At 42.7% G+C, this 18,327-nt stretch overlaps 1 protein-coding gene across 2 annotated transcripts in view; it reads left to right on the plus strand.

The window, feature by feature from the left end:
- Nucleotides 1-16,164: 16,164 nt before the first annotated feature.
- The window catches only part of VAPA (VAMP associated protein A), a 39,547-nt gene continuing 37,384 nt past the window's right edge, over nt 16,165-18,327 (plus strand). The window contains exon 1 of one of the 2 annotated variants that reach the window (XM_045793882.2): nt 16,165-16,504. In XM_045793882.2, coding sequence (XP_045649838.1) covers nt 16,426-16,504 — 79 coding nt within the window. In that variant the 5' untranslated portion in view covers nt 16,165-16,425. The remainder of the gene's footprint in view (nt 16,505-18,327) is intronic. The other variant, XM_045793883.2, reaches the window with a different exon arrangement.

The raw sequence follows: 18,327 nt of genomic DNA on the forward strand, positions 1-18,327 counted from the left end.
AATAGAAGTACTGATGAAGAAAGAAAAGAGAGTAACGAAACATAATAGTAACCAAAGATCAGACTTCAGTATATAAGTAGTATAAGTAGTAATATATTAATATTTGATCAAATGTGAGTGGGTTATTCTTTAAAAAATGTTTAAATTTGTTTAAATGTTTAAAAAATGTTTAACATTAGGTTTCTAGTTCTCCATACTTGAATAATCAGTTTCAGTAGTTGTGGGCGGGGTCCAGGAATCTCTCCCCATACTCCAAGTTTGCAGCCCCTCCCCCCATCCTGTGTGCACTGTAGTCCCTAAACATGCTTCCTCTGGACAACTACTCTCTTGCAGAGCATCTAATGCCCATTCATCTCCCCAGAAACCCACAGCGCTAGCCCACGAGGGTTGTCTTATCCCCAGATTTGTCTCCTTCCCACAGCATTTCCTTCCTGAGTCTCAGTTACTCAGCTGGAAAACCTCTGCTAGAGAGAGAGGGCTGCCCAGTCAGGGGGTAGGGGTGAGGTGGGGGGGGGTGGTCTTTGCTGTCCAGGTCCCATACAGGAGGCTAGGCCTTGAGTGGGTCCCGTCTCCTTTGAGAGTTCCCCATTGGCAGGAATCCTCATTGGCATGCCCCTATTTTTCTGATAATCCAGAACATTACCGTTGGAACAAACACATTTCCACAACATAATCCCACCTCAGTGGTTGAATTGCCTAAGCCCTTAAGGCCCTTCCTCCCATAAGAACCTCTTCCTGTCCCTATAATTTACAAGGCTGCTTCTTTTCCAGGGTAGTTAGGACTTCACATTACTAGATGGAGCATCCTTCCTTCGTACTCTCTCTCTCTCAGATTGGTTCCACAGGCCTGACAGGCATAAGCAAATAGGTTCATGTCTGAGTCATGTCTACAGGGTGTTATAAGATAAACTGAGGCATATTAAAATTTTTAGGAGTTTATTTGAGCAAAAATTGATTCCAGTTGGGCAGTGCCAAACCCGAAATGGTTAGGTGCACTCTGCTGCCAAGAGCCAGGGAAGACTTGGTGTGGAGAAGGTGTGCGGGCAGAGAAAGGATGTTATTTGATTGGCTGTAGCTTCAAGCCTCATTGGCTATTTGTGATTAGCTGTCCTTAAGTTTTGATTTCTTAACCTTGAGGCATTTCCAAGCTTAGATTTTCATTTGTTTACATAGTTCCACTGGGGCATTAGAGACACCTCAGGCTAAAGGCTTCCTTGTTTAATTAATTTAACAAAGGCTGGAATTCAGCCCACTGAATTCTAGAGCAGAGATGTGAGGGCACTCTGTTAAATGACTCCTAATAGACCAGCCAGATTTCTGAACTTCACTTATACATGGATGGTTTTCCTTCTCCTCGTCAATGGAAGAGCAGGCAGGGAATGACAAGAGTGGTTTGCTCTTCTAGATTCACTGACCAAAAAAAAAAAAAAAAAAAAAAAAGGAGTAAAAAGGTCAAAATACTAAAAACAGAATGATTCCCATTTTCTGTAAAAATTGAATAAAGTTTTTTGTTGGCTCTTTATGCATGGATATTTTTTTCTTTCGTTCTATTCTTGGTTTTTGTTTTTGCTGCTTACATAGACAGTGAAAAGAAAAAGCAATTAATGAAATGCTTTGGAGACCCCAGCTGCTAAAACAGAATCTGGGAGAACTGAAATAAGAGGAAGTAAGCATATGGCCCAAGGTCAAGGATGCTCTGGCCAAGTCTTCGAATGTACAACCTCACCTGAGGTTTTGTGTTCTTGTTGAGCATTCTGGGCCTTTCTGACTTTGTGTTACAAACAGGCTTAAAGACTAAATCTCTCTAAGTTCTTCTGCTTGGAGATGAAGCGTCTAAGTGGTCAAGGAAGCTGTGGGGTAGGTGGTATATCTGTGTGTTGGTGGCAAGTGACAGAGACCCAACTCAAACCTGGTCCAGCAAAAATGGAGAATGTGTTGGATCTTGAAACTGGAAATTCTAAGGGGACAAAGTGCTTTAGGGGTATGTGGACGTTCAAGCAACATCGTCAGAACACTGATGTTCTCCACCTCTCAACTCAGCTACCCCCCTCCCCCGACTCCCTCTCTAACAGAAAAAAAAAAAAGTTGGGGGTGGTCCCTAGGTGGCTCAGTTGGTTAAGTGTCTGCCTTTGGCTCAGGTCATGATCCTGGGGTCCTGGGATGGAGCCCTACATTGAGCTCTCTGATCAGAGGGGAGTCTGCTTCTCCCTCTGCCCCTCCCCTTGCTTGTGGTCTCTCTCTGTCTCTGTCTCTCTCTCATTCTCTCTTTCTCTCTCTCAAATAAATAAATAAATAAAATCTTGAAAAAAATTTTTTTAAATAGTGGCACTTTAATCAGGAGATCCTTTAACACCCACAGTGAGAATAGTTGCCCAGTGCAGCAATGACAAATATTGAGATCCAGATAGCAGGGAGCCGGAGAAAGCCCAAGGCTGTAGCTTCAAGGTTTAGGAATATCAGGATTTTCAAATTCCAGAGTGGAAAAAAAGATGATTTATTTGAAAATGAAAAAGCCGATATTAGAAAATGATAAACATGAAGAAGTTAAGGTTGGTAAAGACAGGCAGTGATTGCAATGAAGAAAGGTGAATCGTGAGCACTGAAAGAAAATGTGAATATTCTATTATATATTGATTAGAGTGTATTACTTTTAAAAACAGAAGTTGAGAGTCATCTTCTCTTAGGTTAAGATTGTGATTTCAAGTAAGAGGGAGATCTGGCTTGGGGAAGAACGGAGAACGGCATGGCTGTTCCCGCACAGAATGGTTCTGCCAGCCTTCGTTGCTGTCTTCCCTAAATGCCCCTTAAGGGTCTCTGGCCTCTGAGTGCTACCTCACTAGTGGGATTTGAGGAAGGTGGAAAGAGGGACTGCTTCTCTCTCCCATGCCCCAGCAAGGCCGCCCAGCCTTGGTATCTGAAAGGCAAAGCTAAATGCAAGTCTAATGACTCATAGATCAATATCTTTCACTGACATGAGGAAGTTGCAGAAGGAAGTCACCAGTTAGCTAATGATGCTTAGTTTAGAAATGGCAGATGAGGCTAGCTGCCTTCCAGGGAAGGCTTTAGAGAAGATTTCCCTTAAATCAGGCCAGTTAACAATGGCAAGACTATAATGTGTTGTCATGCCATCAGAAGCAGTGAAATAACTGGAACTGGAATTGTGTAGTGTAACAGTTCAACATTAATGGATTTTTAAATCTCCCTATGTTCATTTCCCTAATAAATTTGATCTGTTTCTATGAGCTCGAAATTGTTCATATGAAAAAGATGCTTACTTTCAAATAAGCTCTGTTTTGGCATCTGAGGTTTTTAAAAAAGTACTTATAAATCCAAATTATAATCCTACTTTGTTTTGGATTACAAATTTCATATATGTATATTGATAGAAAAATGCTAAAATAAAGTTGGCTAGCTGTACTAGTTGGATACCAGCTGCCATCACTCATCCTCCTCCAGGCCCGATCTATGTACTGATTTTTTTCTGTATGTGCTCTAAACACCCCCCCAAAGCCCCCCAAACAGAAACAAAAACAAAAACAAAAACACAAAACACAAAACCCAAGATTTATTATGTGATGTTCAGACACTACACATGTTTATAACTGGTATTCATGTTGAAGGCAGGAAGATAGGTGCATATGTCAGCAATGAGCTCTATTCACAGCCAATAGATAAACTTCCGAATGCAGGGAATATTCAGAGCCCATGGGTTGTCCTGTGGGAAGACTGCTTAGAAGGGCTTGTAAAACTGAAAACTCCTCTGTTTTTAATTCAAATTAATAAATTGATTTTTAATTCTTAGGATTCTTCTATCCTTTATTGATTTGCTCAAATATGCACACTTGATAACCCTAGTTTATCCTCTTGGATGAACAATATCAATGCTTTCCACAATCCGAGTGAAATATGTCCAAATGTTCTCTCTCCAGGAGGAATAGGACTTGAGCTGACCAGCAAGGGAATAGGGAGTTCCTGAAGGTCGAGGGCTGAGAGCAGAGGTCTCTCTTATCTGAGGCAGCAGAGGTGACTACACAGCTGAAAATGAAGCAGGGGGAGTGAGACCCAAGAAACCAGGAGGGTACTACAGAAGTTGCCTCAACCATAGGGGTGATCAGTGGGTGTAAGAGTCAGAATCTGGTTACTGGGCATGGAGACAAGGTGGGCTCAGGTGAAAGGACATGCAGAAGGTATGGGAAGTGGAGGAGGCGGTCATGGTCACCTGGGATGACAACTGGTGAATGCTGCAGAGGTGCAGTGCAGAGCTGGGTCCCCTTGACTTCAAGAGCCATAGTGAGTATGGACAAGATCCTAGCATTTGAGCGCTGCCCTAGCAATACACTTACTGTCTTTTCCAAGTAGATCACTGGGCTACAGAAGTCTAAATCATATTGCTTATAAAATTTTTAGGAACTGTAACCAGATTATGCTTACCAATCTCACTGTAACTTAGGTAATAGGATGGGTGTCCAAAAAGTCTATCTGAAATATGGGATATTTAATCCCATAATGGAGTTTGCTATCCCTTGATAAAAGACAAAACAAAGTTTATTAATGTGTGGGGAAAAAATTGGCAGTTTTGGGTCCTCGACTTGTGGGGTAAGAGCTATCATAGTGGAAAAGACTAGGAATGAGCCTGTAAAACTGCCCTCTGACCACTCCCCAGGTCAGACTAGGAAATCAGTGCAATACTGCATCACAGACTCATGCTTCTGTTAAAGCGTGAAAGGATACAGAGTAGTGGTCCCTCCTATCACATCTTCATTTGAATAGCCAGTCTGGCACCTGCAGAAAATGATGGTAGTATACCACAATCTAAACCAAGCTGTAGTTCCTTCGCAGTTGCTGGACAGAGCAGTATTGTTGCTAAAGCAGATTAATAAGGCTTCAGGTACATATTGTGTGGCCAGTGATTTGGCAAATATGTTCTTTTCCATTTGAAAAGAAACAGCTTGTATTTACATGGAACAGACAACAACGTTCATTTGCTGTTTTGCTCCGGGGTATTTTGAAATTTTCCATCCTTTGTTATCACATAGTACAAAGAAATAGGAACTGCCTGGACATCCTGTATAACAGTGATCCATTACTTGATGACCTCACATGACCGAGCAGGACTGCAGAAGCCTGGCAGGATGGTGGAAATTCAGGGACCTGCCATTCAGGAAATGTTCAGGGGTCCAGTGAGCAGATGTGTGCCGAGATACCTTCTCCAAATTAAAGAAGAATTCTTGCTTTTGCATCCCCTACCACAAGGAACGAAACACAGCACCTGGTATGTCTCTTCGGTTTCTGGTATAGATAGATAGATATGGATATATAGATATATCTATACCCTATCTATCTATCTGGATATGGATATCTATTATCTATCTATCTATCTATCTATCTATCTATCTATCTATCTATCTATCATCTATCAATCTATGAATGGTTATTCACCGAAGCCTTAGTTGCTTATTGCAAAATATCTATTCAGTATTGTTCAGAGTACTATTCAGCTGTAAAAAAGAGTGAGGAAGTGCTCTATGAACTGATATGGAGTAATTTCCAGGATATATTAAGTGAAAAAAAGCAAAGTACAAAAAAGAATATAATATTTAACCCTTCAAGTAAAAATGGGGGTGATCTAAGAAAGTACGCATGTATCTGTTTATTATGCCAAGGAGGGAAAAAGAATGTTTTTGACTCTAAGAACCATATCAATGCTTCACATACTCCCAAAATAAATAAGTAAAGCAAAGAGGAGGAGCAAAATGGAATACAAACAGTAAAAAATGAATTTAATTCTATCCAAGTGAATAATATAAACATAGTGAATAATATAACCATAGTGAAGGGAGTGGGAAAGGAAAGCACTTACATAAGTAACCTTGAAAATCCGTATTTTGGCTGTACACTGTAAAGTTAAAGACAAAATGAACTGTACACAAATATCCTACTCTAGTCAGTAAATCTGTTTTTCACAGAGGTAGGTTAGCAATTCTGAGATTACTCTATATGCATTGTAGGATTGAGCAAGTAAGTAAATTTATTGTGGGTAATGAGAGAAAGGTCTCCTGCTATCCTATGAGAAAGAAGTTACAAATAAGGGGGAAGAAGGCTAGAATGAACTGTGTGATGTTAGACTGGGATGGAAGGTATCAGTATGAACTCATTGTTTTAAAGATAGATAGATGGATAGATTGATAGATAGAAACTAAATATACATGTCTATGGATTTCATAGCTTTGTCCATGAAAGGGCCTGGAGGCAATGACACTCCAGTAAAATGAGCACACCTAGGGACCAATCTTGGTTTCTAACTACCATCATCCAATAAAGGAGATCAGCATCCTCAGGAAATTAGCAAGGGAAATATAAGATGATCCTGAAACATCTTGGAGTACTAAAAAGTAAAGAAGTGCTCAAAAAATGATGATGGCATGTTGAAAGACACAGGAGCCAATCTGAAGACGCTCCTAATGGCCAAATGTGGGAGCAAGTGAGCAACAACATAAATAATGGTGATAGTGGGTTATAATAAAATAAATTTCCATGAGCCCATACTTACATAAATAGATGAAGAAATAAAGGAACGATGGAGAAGGGACACCTGTTCCTTACAGTAGATTCCAATGAATAAATGTAGAAGGAATAATGGAAACCGATAATCACTTGTTCCAGGCAAGAATCATTGATGGATACTAAAATGAGTTGAGTGAAAGTTTGATTAGAAACAGGGCATCTGCAGTGTCTCGAAGCGTCTTATTATAAAATAGTAACTTTATAGGGAGGGACCTGGCAGACACCACCTTAATTACGTGAGCAAAGCAATCAAAACCAGAAATAAATTGGCATTGTGTACATCTGATAGAATGCATTCAGAAGAACCAGACATCACTATTGTGGTATTCTTGCTAAAAATGCAGAACCTCGATCCAATCAGCAGGAAACATCAGACAAACCCCAAATGTGGGGCATTGTAATATAACTGGCCAATACCCTTCAAAAATACCAAGGTCACGAAAGACAAAAAGACTAAGAAACTGTCCCAGACGAGGGAGCAATCACAACTAAATTCAAGCTGGGGACCTGAATTGTATCCTGGACAAGTCAGAGGACATTAGTGGCGGAAACCAGAGAAATTCTAAGAAGGTCTATGGGCCAGTTAACAATATTGAATCAATATCATTTTCCTGTTTTGGGATTGTTCTAGGGTTATGTAAGATACTAACTTTAGGGGAAGCTGGGGGAGGACAAGGCATAAGTGGAACTCTCTCACCTCTTTTTGTAACTTTTCTGTAAGTCTAAAATTATTTCTAAGTGAAAATTGGAAAACAGTAAATGTAGATTGGGTATCTTCTGCATCCCAGGCCCTGTTCCAGAAGCTGGAGATACAGCTGTGAATAACCTGAGGCCCCTGCTTTTGGGGGGCTTACATTAAGTTACAGACCCCATGTTAATCACTGACCATTTGTAGTAGAGATTATAAGAATATGATTCTTTAGAGATGGAATTATTCTGACCCAAGGTTTACATAATTTATAGTGATACTCAGCTTCCATCTTAATGGTTTCATAAAAGCGAATGTACAATCAAGGACCAAGCATTGTTCACCACATTGCCAAACAGTTCTGGACTTTATATACTCCTTTCCAAAATGGCATGGTTACTAAGTCTTGGTGAGCACAGCCTAATTTCAGCTTAATGTATTTCTTCTGAAATGGAATCATTCTGGTAAGATTGGTGTGTAATAAACCACACATTATCTGGATTGTACTTTCTATGCCACTATAGAAACACCAAGAACAATTCATACACGTTAAAGTCCATGGCTCACATCTGAATTTCGACTTCATTTCCATTCTTTGGCTTTACAATTCTTCAAAATCTGTGATTCTATTGATTTCCAACCAGATTAAAAATAAGATAAATTATATCCTAGCTGCCTTGTGCTGAGTTTGTCTGTTTTGTGTCAAATCACCTTCCCTTGGTAAAGAAACTGGGCAAGGGGCAGCTGGTGGGTCAGTTCTAACGCTGACTCTCGTCCCTGCACTCCACAGAGTGTAATTGTGGGGATATTGAAGAAACCCCGTAAAGAGAAACTGGCTCTGATATTTACGTGACTTATTCTTTGCCAGCATGTACCAGCACTGATGGATCAGTCACGTAAAGGGAGCCGAAAAGAGAGAAATAGAATGAGAAAAAATGAGGTATTGTGTGTGTTTTCTGAGGGTTCGAACATTATGACCACATCTGGAAGAAAGTAAAATCGTGCAGACCACTGAGGCGATGATAAATTTCTCAAAGCCTTTAATTCTAAACAGAGTACTCAACCTGAAGAAGCAGCTCAATGAACTTCTTCAACAAGTTTCCATGACCATGTAATTGCATCTAAATAAAATTAAATCTACATACTTGGCTTCACCTTCTTTCAAACATGTTCCAAACTGACGATGGCTCTTGAGTAAACTACAAAGCACACGGCACTCGGTGCAGTGCCTAGAATATTTGTAGTGGGGAACACTTCCCCTATGACATCGTTGCTATCTACTCGCCTGCCATATTTCTTGGCACAAACTGTCTAAATGAATGAATCTGTCAAGTCCAGGCACAGCTGTGGACCGACTTGAATGAACTGTTTACTCCATGCCTGCCACCCCTTCTCCACCTTACACGAGCAATGGTTGTGCTGAGTGAATGCATCATATCTGCCTTGATACTGAACTTTTCGGATTCCTGACTGGCAACTGGTGAGGTCTCAGGTTGCATATCTATTTAATAACTGGGTCCCCATTCTCCCTTTGGCCCCTAGGCTTAAACCACTGGTTTTCCTTAACCTCTGCAATAAAAAAAAATGATCCCCAAATAGATTAATATTTCTATTTTGTATCGTGATGGTTAAGAACTTACTTAATATATTCCAGACTTATGTGACAGTGCCAGCAGCAAGCTCAATGGGAGGCCTAAAGACAATGTTTTGGGAAGTATATGTCAGATCGTTCCACTGAGTTTCCAGTGGGATAATTCAATTGGTTGGTTTATTATTTTCTTCACACAAATCTATGATCCTAGTTATTCCAAGCTCTACAACTTCTAAAAAAGGAACCAAAGATGGACACTCATGCCTGCCTAGGAATGAGCAATTATTAAATAAATAAATAACAGTAATGGTAAATTTATTATTTTTTATTAAAGATTTTATTTATTTATTTGAGAGAGTGAGTGAGAGAGAGAGAGAGATAACATGAGTTGAGGAGTGGGGGAGGAGCAGAGGGAGAGGGAAAAGCAGACTCCCACTGAGCCGGGAGCCTGATGTGGGGCTTGATCCCAGGACTCCAGGATCGTGACCCGAGCCAAAGGCAGATGCTTCACCGACTGAGCCACCCAGGCACCCCATAATGGTAAAATTTATTGAGCACTTACATATGTCAGATATTGTGTTCCGGTATTTACAAGTATTATCTCATTTAGTTTTCACAACAATCCTGTGAAGTAAATGGCTTTATTAGCCCTATGTAAATGATTGATACAGAAATTGAACCCAGATTCGAGTAAGCCAGAACTCTGATCCCTGAGCTAGTGCTTAAACTGTCAGGACACGTAAAGTCAGAAAAGCTACTGAAATGCAAGGAGACAGCAAGAACACAGTGATGGAATGAAATGGACAACCATTTGTGCTAAACAAAAATGTTTTTATTCTTTTATTTTATTGTGGTAAAACATACCGCACATACAGTTTGCTGTTTGGACCATTTTTAAGTGTCTAGTTCAGGGGCATTAAGCACATTCACACTGTCTTGCAGCGGTCACCACCATCTATTCACAGAACTTTTTCATCTTCCCAAATGGAAACTCTGTACCCATCAAACACGAACACCTCATTTCCCCTCCCCCGGCCACAACCATTCTACTTTTTGTCTCTATGATTTTCACCACTTACCGAAACGGGACTTCACAGAAGTGGAATCACACTGTATTTGTTCCTTTGTGTTTGGCTTATTTCACTTAACATAATGCCTTCAAGATTCATTTGTATTGTAGCATGCCAAAATTTCCTTTTGAAGGCTGAATAATATTCTGCTGCATGTATCTACCCCAAAACAAAACAAAAAAAACCTTCAGAAAAAATAAATGTTGGGGTGCCTGGGTGGCCCAGTGGGTTAAGCTTCTGCCTTTGGCTCAGATCATGATCCCAGGGTTCTGGAATCGAGCCTCACATTGGGCTCCCTGCTCAGCGGGGAGGCGGCTTCTTCCTCTCTCTCTGCTCCCCACCCCCTGCTCATGCGCGCGCTCTCTCTCTCAAATAAATAAATAAATATTTAAAAAATGAAAAAATAAATGTTTTAGTAGAAAATCTTAGAAAGGTGAGTGCGTGTGTGTGTGTGTGTGTGTGTGTGTGTACCTGGACATGAAAAATGCCACGATCCTGAAATGGCCAGGTATTGGCAAAGCATTTCCTGACCCTCCAGGGCTTAATCTCTCCTGTTACAATTATTCCATCATTCCTTTCAGTTCCTTCTCTTAAAGCACATCACTTGGATTATGCTTCAGTCCATTTAGACTGTCAGCTTCTTCAGGACTGAAGTTAAGTGTTAGTTTTCTTCGTGTCTGCCCTAGCCTGTACCACAGAACTCGGCCCCAAACAAGCCATCAACCAACACCTGGAATAAAGGAAAACAAAAAATTATTTCCAGTTTAAGTTTAAAGTTTCTCATTAAAAAGATAACATTTGGTTGTGGGTTTAAATGTCCAATAATTTTCATATCTATGGTTTATATTTCAAAGGAAATATCCAAATTTTGTGACTAATCATATAACAATCAATAAATGCCAAACACTTTGCTAAGCACTTTATACAGATTATACCATTTAGTATGAATAGACAATATTAAATATAGGATGTATTGGTGCCATTTTATAGACAAGGCCATAGTGTTTAATGACACAGCGGGCAAAAAGTGATGGAGTCTGAATTCCAGTTTGTCTGATGTCCAAACCTATGTGCTTCACCCCACATCTACTCTAGGTTTTGTTAGGGCGGTACAAAGAAGCCTGTGTGTTCAGAGACTATGAGAAGTCAGGCAAGGTGTCAAATGTGGATTTAATGTTCCTGGGCACCTTTTAATTTCCACTTGTATGGTTGCCTTTAAGGATAACTGTGTTTGTGGGAGAAAACATAGGAAGAACTGCTGAGAATCTGGTTGCTTACCGGTGCTCTAGTCTTTGCAATCTGAAGAAGGAAAATGAAATCAGCAAGAGAAGAAAATGGTTCAATAAGCAAGAATGGATTCAATGAAAATGTACAATTTTGGAGGCCAAACTTGATCCAAACAGTCCAAGGATACTTAAATATGCCCCTTCTTCAGGTGCTGACCTGGAGTGGGACTTAGTGCCTGATGACAATGAGGGAGACAGACATCCTTAGTATGTTCCTGATGGAGGTGTGAATCATTACAACCCTTTGGATAAAAAGTATGCAATATATATTGAAATAAGAAATATCTTTGGGGGCGCCTGGGTGGCGCAGTTGTTAAGCATCTGCCTTCAGCTCAGGGCGTGATCCCGGCGTTCTGGGATCGAGCCGAACATCAGGCTCCTCCGCTATGAGCCTGCTTCTTCCTCTCCCACTCCCCCTGCTTGTGTTCCCTCTCTCGCTGGCTGTCTCTATCTCCGTCAAATAAATAAATAAAATCTTAAAAAAAAAAAAAAAGAAATATCTTTGATCCATTGGCCCCACTACTGGAAATCTCCCTGTGGAAATAAAAGAATTCTATGATAAAGATATGGATATAAGGGTGTTTATTGTAGTGCTATGGGTTGTGATAAAAGCCCAGATCAATTTACATTTTCATCAATAAGGCAACAAATGGTTCTATAGTAGGGTCATCTATACTATGGATTTAGCTAGTAAAAGACTGAGTTAGATCTGTGGCACTTGACCTGGCCAGATATTGTGAATATACAGTAAAGTGAATAAAGCAATGGTCTGGTAATATGTTAGAATTCGTGTTCAAGAAAAAAAACAACGAAAAGCCAATTAGCTATGTTTTTATAACTATGGATAAGTTTAGGGAGTGATACACAACTTAAGCAGTTAAACTGGTTACCCTAAGTGGAGTAGAAATTAGGAGGTGTGGGAAGAAACTTTTTGTCCATATGCTTTTTTTGGATTATGTCATTTGTTCCAATGGCACAGATTGCTTTTGCAGTATAAAAGATTAATTGAGAAAACACATATTCTTCAAATGATTCTTCATAAACAAAGATGATTAATTTTACAGTTTTAACTGCTTTAAATGGTTATAAAAAGAAAAATCCCCAGGATAAGTCTTTTTTTTTTTTTTTTCTAACTCTTCTTCTAGCCTTGATTTTATCTGGTGAAGCTCCCACCTGCCTTCTTTTGGAATCTATATTTCTCACTGAAGTCTTACAAATGTGCTACACACAGTAAGCACCACTACCAAATCCCCATTTACCTGACGCTGCATCCCTGTGATACTTCCTGGCCTTGTACTTCTTTGAGCTAGTTATCCGTCTCTGTGGTACCTGTCTGTTTTAGACAGATCTCCTGGTGTACAGTGACTCTGCTTCATTCCTGCTTGACCCCCAGCATCCTTGTTACTCGGTCAGGAGAATGGTTCGCGGTCCTTACCTTCTAGAACGGCTCAGCAGATTTTCACCCTATCGACTTCCTTCCTGATCCACTCTTGCCTTCCCTGATGCCTCACTCTGCAGTACTCAAACATTATAAGCTGAAAGAACACAACGAAGGGAATTAGGTGCTTATGCCATTTGGGGGGGGGGAGCAGGCCATAGACTAGGCTCCCCAGGAATGACTCCAGGGAGGACTGAACGGCCCCGGCTGGGCAGCTGCCACCTCTGAGGCTACCCCTCTTTCCTCTGACCCAGGGATCAAGAAGCTGGCCCCAAGAAGGGGCCACTGTTTCTGCTGACCCCCAACAACTGATTGTCTCTTGATATCCAGGAAGCTAGCAAATGGATGCTGGAATGCTGGTGCAGAAAACTTCAAGTCTGGCAGGGGGTGGGGGTTGCCTCAACAGAAAAACAGCCGGAAGGGGCAGAAAGCTGGCCTCGGTCTCACATTTAACTTTTAAGTCTTGTCTAAGTGTATCTCACTACTCAAACTTATTTCAAGAACAGAATCCTAGCTGCAAAGGAGATAGTTCATGTTTGTCTCTCCTGCTTGAATGTAGCCCTACAGGAGCAGAGACCATGTCTGTTGGCTCACCACTACACCACCTGCAGCTAGGCTACCACAGTACCAGGCACACCACAATGTGTAAGGTAATGGTGCTGGATCCAGGCACTACCAAGCTCTTCGTGTGCATTAACTCACTGTACTCTTACTCAATACGCTTTACTGCCTCAATGTTTATTGCAAGTATGCCCATTTGAACGTTTACTGAGTTGTATTACACAGAGAATTGATCCTATACAAATTCATAATGATGGAGTACTTTTACAAAGTAAAGTTTAACATGTTTAACTATGGAGAAGATGGTTATACTTTGTTACCATTTGTACTGGTAACTTTTTTTCCCTTATCCTTGCCAAACCTATGAGATAATCTGTCCAAAGGTGAATACTATTAGTGATTCAAGTGGGTTGGAAGTAATATTCAAGGACTTCATACTTCTTAGACTCATAAAAACTTCTTAGTAGCTAGAGAAATATGCTTGAGTGTATATATATGTGTATACATACACACATTAAGTATGCATATATATGTATATATGTACTCTATATATTTGCTAACACTTAAGAGAACTTTATGTGCTGCATTAATCAACATAAGCGCAAACAATGAACATTAGGCTCTATGTTTCTCCATTCCTAACTTAAATGTTAAACAATACACAAGTCATTTACGTTTTGAACTGTCTTAATCACTTCCAGTTATCATTTCATTGTGGCTTTGGGAAAAGCAAAAATGCACAGGATGGAAAATTGGGCAACTTCCCCCCTACAAAGTTTAGCTCTGTTACTGCCATGAGATGCTCTCACCTGTGTTTTCATTCCCATATTTAACAACAAAAGTAAAACTTGCTGTTATTTGGTAACTCTGAGAAGAGTGTGATGATGTTTGTAAAGATCTTTAAACTGCTAGAAGAAAGGTATTAATAAATACCAAAGCATAAACCTCTTACATAGTGCACTATTTAATGAGGGATTGATAATTCAGGAGAACTCTGAGTCATTATTAAGACGATGCTCTAAAATAGAGGAATTATTCCAAAGATGTTTCATGTATTCTTAGATGACCAGATATTTAAATTCTCATACAGTTCGAAGACTATATGATATTTGAAGCAATAATGAGAAGACAAAATCAGTTGATTTCAGAGTTAATGATTTAAAACGGGCCAAGGTTTCTTCATTATATAGACTGGAAAACTGGAATACATCCAGTTCAGACTTCCCATTGACTTCATGGTGATGGGTAGCCATTGTCCCTTATGGGAGTGACGGGGAACTTTCTCAGCATGCTACACTTGCTAATTGCTGTTCGCACACTGGGGATTCCCAAATGCTTTCCGGTAAAAGAAATGTCCATCTAGCTGTGGAGGAGCCAGTTCAGCCAAGGCTAATTTGCCCATGGATAACAGTTCTTAGACAAGCAAAAAAAAAAAAAAAAAAAAAAAAAAAAAAAGCAGTTTGTGACAGCTTTAGGGCTGTCAGTTCACAGCTAAAGATGTGTGAGACACCATCCCGCGGAGTGAGTGTCAACCTCAACTTTTTTTTTTTTTTAACCTTACGCCATCTCTTGACAAACACAGTTTTTGCATTCTCCTTTGATGATGATTGAAATTTCAAAATACATTTTGTGAATAAAAATAAATCAAAGGTAAATTTAGAATATACTTTTCCAACTATTTAAGCACTCCCATCCTCCGAGGTTTTTCACCGCTTAAGATACATACATTCTTCTCGCGTAGTGCAATCTTCTGCGGATGCTAGGTTAGCTTGAGAACTTGGGCTTTGTGCCTACGCTCAGATTATTGTTCATTTGCTCATTTATTTTCAAGACAAACTGCGCTGCTCCTTTATGGCAGCATTCTCAATATGTCCTTTCTGTTGTGCTGCTTCCTGGGACTTACATTCAAGTAGTACCGCACAGGTTTATTTAGGGCACATTCGTTTCACTTGATGTTCCTGTCCCCGATTACCCTGGCAATCGGTTAAAGATTTGTCAGCGCCTTTGCTCACAGGATTTTCCTCATTTGGTTCGGTTTACTACACGCTACCCATAAATGATGCAGATGGAATTCATTTCCAAGACGGGGACGTGACAACTGTTTCGGTTTGGGTCTATCATTAATAAAACCGAAGAACAGACGCCCTCAACTGAACGCTGTAAATTCTCATTTCTATTTCTAGCTTGATAAGTGTGCCTTGTCAGATTTCCCCAACGGCGGGTTTGCTTCCTAAACGAGGGGTGTTTCCTCATCTGCTTTTGCATCACTGGATTGAATTCAGGAAGCAGTAGACGTTGGACTGGAATCCGACAGAGAATGTTGCCCTACCAATAGAGTGATGGGTAGATTTAGAGAACAAATTGACAAATCCCGGCCTGTTTTCCTCAGGGCACATTTTATATTTCTAGGCGGGAGACCTCAGGTCAGTTTTCAAAAGTTTTTTTTTTTTTTTCCTTCTTTTCAGCGCAGGCGAGACGCTCTCTGAGAGGCAAAAATGAGTGTCAGCGCGCCCCACCCCATTCGCCTCCAACGGACCTCATTATCCTTCCCGCCCACAAACAGTCACTACTACAATTCCCAGCAAGCATCGCGCAGTGCCGCAAAAGGAGCAGGCCCCAGTGGCATGCTGGGAATTGTAGTGAGTGAGCCTGAACACTCTTTCCTTCTATTAGGCATTCCCACTTGGAAGACGGTGATGCGCTGCTACAGCAGGCTCTCCAGTTTCGCAGTCGGAGCTAAACGTGTCCGAGGATTTCGCCCTTCTGCCCTGTGGTACGCACTGCATCGGTGCCACGGAACTTCGCTCCGCCCTCTGTCCACACCCGTTCCCTTGACAGCTCGAGCTCCGAGCGGCCGCGAGACCCGGAGCGCGCAGGCGCACCAGCCGGCGCCGCGCAGGGCAGGACTCGAGGGCGGGACGAGCGCTAGGGGCTCCTGGCCGCCGGGGCGCGCACGTAGGCACGCAAAGGCCGTCACGTGGGGTGCCGAGGATCGCAGTGCGCGTGGCCGCGGCGGCTGGTGTGGGGTTGAGTCAGTTGTGAGACCCAGAGCTGCTGACCCAGCGGGCGGCCCAGTGGCCCGGCCACAGAGCGGCAGGCGTCGGGGGTTCGGGAGCTGTGAGCTGGCCCCATCATAGAGCTCGGCCGAGCCGGCGCCACCGTCGTCCCCCGCCCCCAGCCAGCAAACCGTCGCCGCGGGCGCGCCCCCGCTCTGCGCTGTCTCTCCGATGGCGTCCGCCTCCGGGGCCATGGCGAAGCACGAGCAGATCCTGGTCCTCGACCCGCCCACAGACCTCAAATTCAAAGGTAGGAGGGAGAGGGCAGCTGCCCGGGGTGGGGCGGGCGGACGACGTGATTTAGGGTGGGTGGGGGGGTCGAGGGAAGGTCGGCGGCGGGCCGCGAGTGAGCGTCCCCTCCCCCACGCCCCGGCACTTTCCATTCTCCGGCGGCGCCCGGCTCCGGCCCTCGGCCTGCCTGCCCCGCGCCCGGACCGCTCCCTCCCTCGCCCGCTCGCGGCTGGATGCGCGCGCCGGCCGGGGCGAGGCGGAGGGGCCCGGCCCTGGCGCCGCCGCCACAGCCGCCATCTTGCGGTCCCGCGGGGGCGCCTCCCGGGTGCTGCCCGCGCTGCTGCCCGCGCCTGGCACTCGTCCTTGGCCCCCGACGGCCGTCGGGCGTTGTCTGGGAGGGTGTGGGTGGGCGGTGACCTTAGAGCGTGCGCTTGGGTCTGCGGCGGGAAGGAGGGGTTCTGGGGGTGGCGCGAGTGCGTCGGTCGCGGGCGCCGGCTGTCAGCGGCGGTGGGAGGCGAGGCAAGGCAAGGCGGCTGTACGGCGGCCCTGGACTCGGTTCCGAGAGAGAACCACCTCTTGGCCCTGAGCAGGGGCTGGGTGGAGCCGGCCCTCGGCCCTCGCAGAGGGTGTTGGTGCCTACCTTTTTACCTTGTTTAGAATTCGGCTGTCAGGTACGAGGAGCGCTAGGGAGGCGGAGAAGCCCATGAAGTCCTCTGGTTATGACTTACCCGGTTGTGTTGGCAGAGACCCAAGCGCGTGCGGGCAGGAAAGCTATGCGTCAGCCCGGGAATTGATAGTAGTAGGTTAATAGTAGACGTCTTCCTGGTCCTCAGGTATGACATTTCAGTTCACCTTCCGCGTAGGGCGGACCTGGTGTTTGCTCTTGTTTAGCTCTTTAGCTTAGCTCTTTTGCTGCGGAATCTTCAGTGTTGGGGATTTTTGCCTTTACGTTTGCGGTTTATGAGAAGGCTGATGAGGTGTCACTCAGCTCTGGAGCGCCCTTGATATACTTTGTAGCAATGCCTGTGATAAATTATTAGTCCGATTTGGTGATCCCTCAGGAATACTAAAGGGCTCTTTGGCCCATTTGGTTTTCAGTATGTAGGGTACTTTAGGGAAGAGTTAAACTGGATTCTTTATAGGGATACCGGCAGCGTGTGGAGATCCAAAATGGAAAGCAGATTCCTTTCTGTCTTCGTTTAAAGTGTAAAGTGAATCGTCTTTTGGAAGATTCATTATCTTGTATTTCAGTTTCAGCAGTTACGATGAGAGCAGTTTTTGTGAAATGTGAAATGGCTATTCCAGTGCTTAAAACAAATTAAATCCTTTATTGTACAAGATCGAGTCCAAAGGAAAAACAATTGCTTTCCATAGGCAACGTTTAAAATAGTTTTAGGAATTTTAAAATACTGTTTTCTAGTATTATGAGAGTAATATTGTATAGCTCTTTTATTTTGCAAACTTTTTAGTACCTTTGCTAATTTCTTTGAATGGAAACGTGAGCTGCTTGTTCAGTAAGGATTTGGTTTTGAGACAACTCAAATATTTTGAGGGGCGCTAAGTGTATTTTATGGTAACAAGTTTATGTGTGTGGCCCTTCACATAGTTTTAGCTGGAAGAAAAAAAAACACCTTTGGGGAATCATGAAATCGCCTTACTTAGATAGCCATTGTCTATGGCGTTGAAGGAATTTAATGTAACCCCTATAATGGGGTGTGTTCTTTTGATAAGTTAAAAGAACTTCTGCTTTTACTTCTTGACAGGCTGAGTTTACAGAGGAAATTTCCTCTACTGGATAACCATGTGTGTATTGCCGCTAGGGACTTAGAAGCCTTACAAACC

Source organism: Ursus americanus, chromosome 19, assembly GCF_024610735.1.
Source record: "Ursus americanus isolate L20-20 chromosome 19, mUrsAme1.1.p, whole genome shotgun sequence".
Lineage (NCBI taxonomy): Eukaryota > Metazoa > Chordata > Mammalia > Carnivora > Ursidae > Ursus > Ursus americanus.